General features: G+C 40.4%; 1 protein-coding gene across 1 annotated transcript in view; it reads left to right on the plus strand.

Moving 5' to 3' along the window:
* Positions 1 to 789: 789 nt before the first annotated feature.
* zdhhc13 (zinc finger DHHC-type palmitoyltransferase 13) overlaps positions 790 to 6492 on the plus strand; it is a 20725-nt gene continuing 15022 nt past the window's right edge. The window contains exons 1-2 of the mRNA XM_024261576.1: positions 790 to 907; positions 4186 to 4406. Of these exons, the coding sequence (XP_024117344.1) occupies positions 884 to 907; positions 4186 to 4406 (245 nt within the window). The 5' untranslated portion in view covers positions 790 to 883. The remainder of the gene's footprint in view (positions 908 to 4185; positions 4407 to 6492) is intronic.

A 6492-nucleotide genomic window follows, 5' to 3' on the forward strand; every position in this document is an offset into this window, starting at 1 on the left:
TTGGATTTTCTGTAATATCTAGATTGCAAATGTAATAATAGGTGTTGTTTGGTTTAATTCTTTCCAAAAGAAATCAATTCAACATTTGTTTTAGCCTGGTTTACACCAGGTCTGGTAATGTGTTTCCAAGCTGTTAATAAAGAGAACAGAAAGAGATCTGACTGAGATAGAGTTTGCTCTTGGCCGACTAACCCGGTCCTTAAAAGCCACATCCTGCCTGTTTTCCAGTTCTGCCGGACCAGCTTGCTCCTGATATGCTGATAGAAGTATTTCCACATCCTGATTGACTGAACACGCCTGTTTTAAGTGGTCAGCATCAAGCTGGGAGACAGGAAGGGCTGTGGCTTCTGAGGACCGACCAGGGCTGGCATCCACTCATACTCATTCCAGGTCTGCAACCTGCAGCTCCAAAGCCACTTTGAGGGTCTTTTACCTCTCCAGAGTGGCTCTCTGGCTTAAATAAAATAAAATAATCATTTTTTTTCAAGTAAGAGTTACTGAGTTAGCATTTATTTAATTTAAATGTGAAAATAATTTCACACGTTTCTTTTTGTATTTCTGTTCTTATTCATTCCACAAAATAAGCATAACTCATATTATTTAAAATGCATTGTTATGAATACACATAAGTATCAAAATTTTCCTTTGCAGCTTGTACTAGATTTTGATCAATAAAAAAAACAATCTCAAATGGCTCTTTTACTGTTAAAGGCTGCAGAGAATGAGGTTCATTGGTTGCAGACCCCTCATAAACAGTCACTGGCCAAGATGTGTTCACTTCAGTCAATGGTTCCCTTGTCTTTTATTTTGAAAAGTGTGCGACGGAAGTAGTGCGCTGACTCCAGCTGCACGCGGAAGTTTGGCTACGTGCCTTCATATAAGGATGGACTGGAAAGAAGACGAAAACGTGAGTCAGTTTTGTTTGTTTTTCTACGTTTAAAACCGAGCTGCTTCTTTGACGTGATGCCCAGTAGAGTGTTTTAGTGTCGCTGCTGTGACGAGTGTTAGCATTAGCATTCCGGTGGTTAGGTTTAGCTTGTGTGCTTAAAGCGGAAAACCCTGTATAGTCGGTTTGGAATCGAACTGGTCGCCCCTGTCTCATTCTTCTGGGGAGAGAGAAACCCATTAGAAGAGGCTACGTTTCGGATATCAATTCGAATTCTTATTCTTCCCTCCGCCACGTCATAGGAAGTGGTTCGGTTCGGTTTTGATGCTTTGACAGCTCGGAATGTTCAGCCGTTTCCGCGCGCACTTCCCCCACCTGTTATTGTGTAATTGCAGTCCTCCTCCTCTTCTTCTTCTGAGGAGGAGGTTATTTTACCATCAGTGTTTGGCTTTAATGGCTTGCTTGTTGGGAAAATGAAAGCAGCCTGTTCGGATCCATCCTCCGTTTTACACGGATACAAACAGAACTCCAGCAAATCCAGTCTTCCTGTTGATCCTCTCCAATGAAAATGGTGTTCCTACCATGTTCTCGATACGTTTTTCTGATGATGGATGACATATATTTAACAAATTAAGCTCAAAATTTCATTTCTTTATTCAAATCGTTCTGAGTCAGGAGCAGATGAAAACATGTATGGAGAGAAAATAGTCTCATCCGCTATTGTCGTGGCTGAGGGGCAGCGCTCCAGGAGGAGCTCTGTGCTTACGCTGTATAAGGCAGGAGTGTCAAATATACGGCCCGCGGGCCACACCCGCCAGATAGTTTAAAAATCTGGCACAGTCATGCAGAGAAAAACACATAAGTATGTTGGAAAAAAAAGTTTCTAGCCCATTCCTGTGGCGAATTATGGTTATTTTAAGAAATAGCTGCAATACGCAATTCCACCACTAGGGGAAGCAAAGGAAAATAAATACTGGCATAAGAAGAGATCAAGAAATAAACAGCATTTCTTTGCAAGTGCATGCTACGTCTGGGTTTATGTCCAAATTCTCCGCCTACTCACTATATAGTGTAGTTTAGCAATCGTTACGAACATTTCACAACATTTATTTATGACTCCACTGTGTTGTGATGGTGAAAATCTGTATAGTTTATTTAAAAATTACAGTAAAACAGGGTTTTTTTTGTTCAAAATTGTTCGACCGCAATGCATTATGGGTCTATATTCACTAACCTAATGAGAATCAATGCACGCCAGGAAATTTTCTGTGAAATTTTTAGTAGGCTCGATTTTGGAATTAGTAGGTTCGGAGAGCACCAGAAAACGGTGAACGCACTATATAGTGAGTAGGGGGAAATTCGGATAAAGCCTTAGTGTCAAGGAGGACCTCACACCACTTGCTGTTGTCCTGACTTGGAACCAGCGCTTTTGGAAGAGCTCTGTGGCGAAGGCGCTGGCAGGGAAAGCGCAGCCGCGAGGGAACACTGTGAATAGAGAAAGTGTTTTAAAAATGCATATCTAGACTTTTTCATACAAATTATCAGGGAGTATCTGTTTAAGAAATTGGGAAAATTTTAAGTTTTCACCAGATATCATTGACACTCTAAGTTCAAAGTGGTTGAGAAGAAAACTGATGACCAAATATTCTAGCAGCATTCAAACCTAAACCAGGAGTGTCAAACTCAATCGCTCACCAGGACCAAAATCCCAAATGCACCTTAGGTTGTAGGCCAAACAGTATAAACATTTATTAAACAATATAAAACTACAGGGTACTGAACCCGGTACCCTAACCCTAGCCTGGTCTGCATCTGGTACTGCGTCTGGAACAAGTACTGATCTGATCACTGTTTCGACTGTCCAGTACTGGGTTAAGGTCAGGGTTAGAATACCAGTGGAGTCCACGTCCCAGTACCAGACCGGTGGCGGTTTTCTACCCAGAGGTTGGGGAGCCTTGATTTAATTGGACATCAAAGAATGAGTTCAGAACCCCAAAAACGTAAATTTGTGACATGTAATCATCTATATGTGACGACTTGAGAATGAGAATATGTTGCAATGTGTTCCCAGAGCAAGATAAAAGCGGGCCATTAATAGCAGTAATATAAAATGTTCTGGAGGGCCAGATATAATCACCCAGTGGGCCGGATTTGGGCCTTGACTTTGACACACATGATTTAAACACATCATTTACACACACATTTTGGAGATGTAACAAGAGTCTCAGATTTTTGCGTTTTGTGTGTGCATAACAAGCGATTCATGAGTCATTTTTAAGATTGGTGTGTGTAGTTAGTTTCAAGCTGTTGTGCGTGTGTAAATTGAATTTTTTTGAATTTTGTAAATTTTATACACGTAAATACACACAGTGACACACAAAATGTTTTGTATGAGTTACAAATCAAGAATTACTCACACACAAATTGGATGAGTTTATTTTCTCTCCATAAAATGAGTTACATAGAAAATACACTGGAGGGGGCACAAGCTCTCTGCTCTGAGAGTATCTCTCTCTTGAGCTGAGAAAGATGGCGCCAGTGTGTTCGGCTTGCCGTCTGTCGCTGCTCAATGCTTGGATGATTGTACTTTTATTGATAAATGTCACACAAAAATCAACCGGACTGTCTTTTATGTTATTTATCTGCAATATGTGTATGACTGGTTGTAATTTTATTCTGTCTTCTTTGTGAAGCACTTTGTGATTTTTATCTGCGAAAGGTACTTTAGAAACATTTACTTACTTACTCTATTCTGTCCCCTGTCGGACAAATAGATCCATGAACGTTTTCGTTTTCCTCGTCTGAGCTGGAATCTGGATCAGAACTGGATAGTTCTGATGTTTCTTGCCATTGCTGCTCACCATTTTTATATCTGATATTGTTCACTGGGTGTGAGGGGCTGTAGGCTATTAGGTGTAAACAGAGAGCTCTCAGCAATGGGAAGGGGGCGGGTTTGACAACAGTCCCGCCCACAACTCAGAAGTTTCTAAAGAACTACTGCCACTCTGCAGAAACTAGAAAACCACTCAGGTTTTTTCCTAAAAGCAACATAAACATAATAAAAAAAACCAAAAAAAACGTGGGGAACGCTTTAAAAATATATTTAAAAAATGACCAGAGTGAATCTTAAAACATGTTGGACAACAAGCAGGGTGTTGGTTCTGAACCAGGACTGGGTCAACACACTGAAATAGTGGCCCTTTCTCAACACATTCCAGTGCAGTTGTGTGAAAAAAACCCCAACTCTGCTGTTGTTAGTGAATCATCAGTTTGACTTCAAGCATTTGTTTCTGTCTCAGGGGCACAGCCACATGCATGACAGCTGTCACCACGGCCACGATGGCCACACTCATAGCCACGGGCCGAGAGCAGCAGCGTTTGCCGGGATGGGTAACCTGTACACGCCTGCCTATGGGCACTCGGACAAAAGCATGGATCAGATGATGGATGTTGTTCAGCAGCCCAAAAAGCGGTCACACATGGATGACAGCAGCAGTTGGGATATCGTGAAGGCTACACAGTGAGTATTCAGGCTGCAGCTCTTTCTGGCTCAGCTACGATCACAGTCCCTCGACCATCAGCCTGTTTTAAACAGAATTTTCAATATAATTGAGCTCATTGGTCACCCAGGCATGATTGACATCAAGTGATAGAAGTCAATAAGTTATCAAAACCCCTAATTTATTTTATTTTTATTTTTTTGGGTCAAGTTTTATTATTTCTTCCATTTTAAAATATTCAGTTTTTTCCTTTTCCCTCAAAGCTTGAAGAGTTTCTTTCAAGTTTACAAAATTGACTTTTGAGTTTCAAACTGTTTTCAAATTTTCTTTGAATTTTTTTCTTCCAAAACTGCAATCTTCTTTTTTCCTTCTATTTTAAGCTATTCTGAGCTAAATACAATGACTTGTTTTGGCAGTTTACTTAAACCCTTGTGCTTTTTCATGTGGTCCAGATGACCCCAGCCTTACATTGACGTGTGACCCCTCCCATGATAAATGTGGACGAACGTGGACAGGATTTCCTGTTTGCCACGGACACCAGTGAAAATCAAAAATCATTGACAAAAAAAGTTCAGTGCACCGTCTTGTGGGGTCCAGGGGACCAAGGATAGCAGAAGAGTTACAGGGCCATATCAGGATTTTCTTAAGACTTTCAGAGTAAACTATATCATAAATATGATCATATATTTAGTTATTCAACATTTACTAAACAATGGGAGGATCAGCCCCTTGAGATGATACATCTCGTTTTCGAGAGGTTCCTCATTGAATAAATAACTGAAATGAAGGCAGAGTAAAGTAAATAACAATTAAGGTACCAGTTAAGTATATAACCAACACTAACGTAAAATAAAAACATTCACACACACAAACACAAGACAGCTCTCGACTTTACATTTCAAATCACAATGCAGTTACGAAACACATTTCATCAAAGCACAGAACTTAGAGAAAGACAGAATCAAACAACATTACAAATAAAGTAAGTAAAAAAATAAAATAAAAGATCAATAAATTAAGTCATATATGACATTTGGAACAATAAAAAACACATTATTTATGAAATATGAGTTATTTTTGCAAACTCTTTTCCTTCCCGATAGTAAAGCGACTCGATCTGTGTGGCTCCGCCTTTCACTCCTTGAGGGTGCCGCCCATTTCATGACATCATCCTGGCCTGTTCCCTTTCTCCACCAGAAAATAGTCTTCACCCTATTTCCCCAGGAAATAGTCTGCTCCTGTTCTCCACCAGGAAATAGTCTGCTCCCTTTCTCCACCTGTCTTCCCAGTATCCCCGTCTCCTTGCTCCATTCTCGGATACGTTCAGGATCCATCTCAACATGTCGTGTAGATTCCTCACCAGAATGTTCTTTGGTGGATCCCACTTCTCAAAGTTTGAACAATAAATCGAATGATCGTTTTTTTTTTTTTTTTTGCCGTCGCTAAACTGGCTCACAACAAAGACAGCCGCCGTCTGCACGACTGTGCACAAGCCGGAGGTGGGGGGCTCGTGAAGCTAGCTGATCTCCACTAGTTTCGTGTAGAAAGTGTTTGTGTTAGCTTGGGGGCGGAGCAGACTCTTCCTTTAGAGCAGGGGTCAACTCAATTCAGCCGGGGGCCGCTGGAGGCGGAGTCTGGGTGAGGCTGGGCCGCATCAGGATTTTCACAAGAAAATCACTGACAAAACATTCCAATGTTCTCAAACAGCTTTATTAAAAATAATTAATTTTTAAAAATTAATTTAAAAAAAATCAATAATGAATAAATAAAATGATAACCATGACCATACAGCAGATACAGACGACTGAAGAAACCACATATTGACTGATTGACTGACTGACTGGAACAGTGTTTAAATGGTGGGGCACAGCCCCTTTGGGGGAATATGAATAAAAACATGTTTACATTAGTTATGGATATTGTGCATAATCCTATGTAGTCGATAATAAATTAAATATGGCAAAAACAACCTAAAAAGGCATTTGGTGGCAGAAAGAGCTGCTGTTTACAGTGAACCGGAGAACTGAATCTCTGAGAAAAAAACAGAATTCCTCACTAATGTGGAGGGAAACAAGGAAAGATTTGTTTTAACTTTGTCTGAAAGTT

Source organism: Oryzias melastigma, unplaced genomic scaffold (assembly GCF_002922805.2).
Source record: "Oryzias melastigma strain HK-1 unplaced genomic scaffold, ASM292280v2 sc00267, whole genome shotgun sequence".
Lineage (NCBI taxonomy): Eukaryota > Metazoa > Chordata > Actinopteri > Beloniformes > Adrianichthyidae > Oryzias > Oryzias melastigma.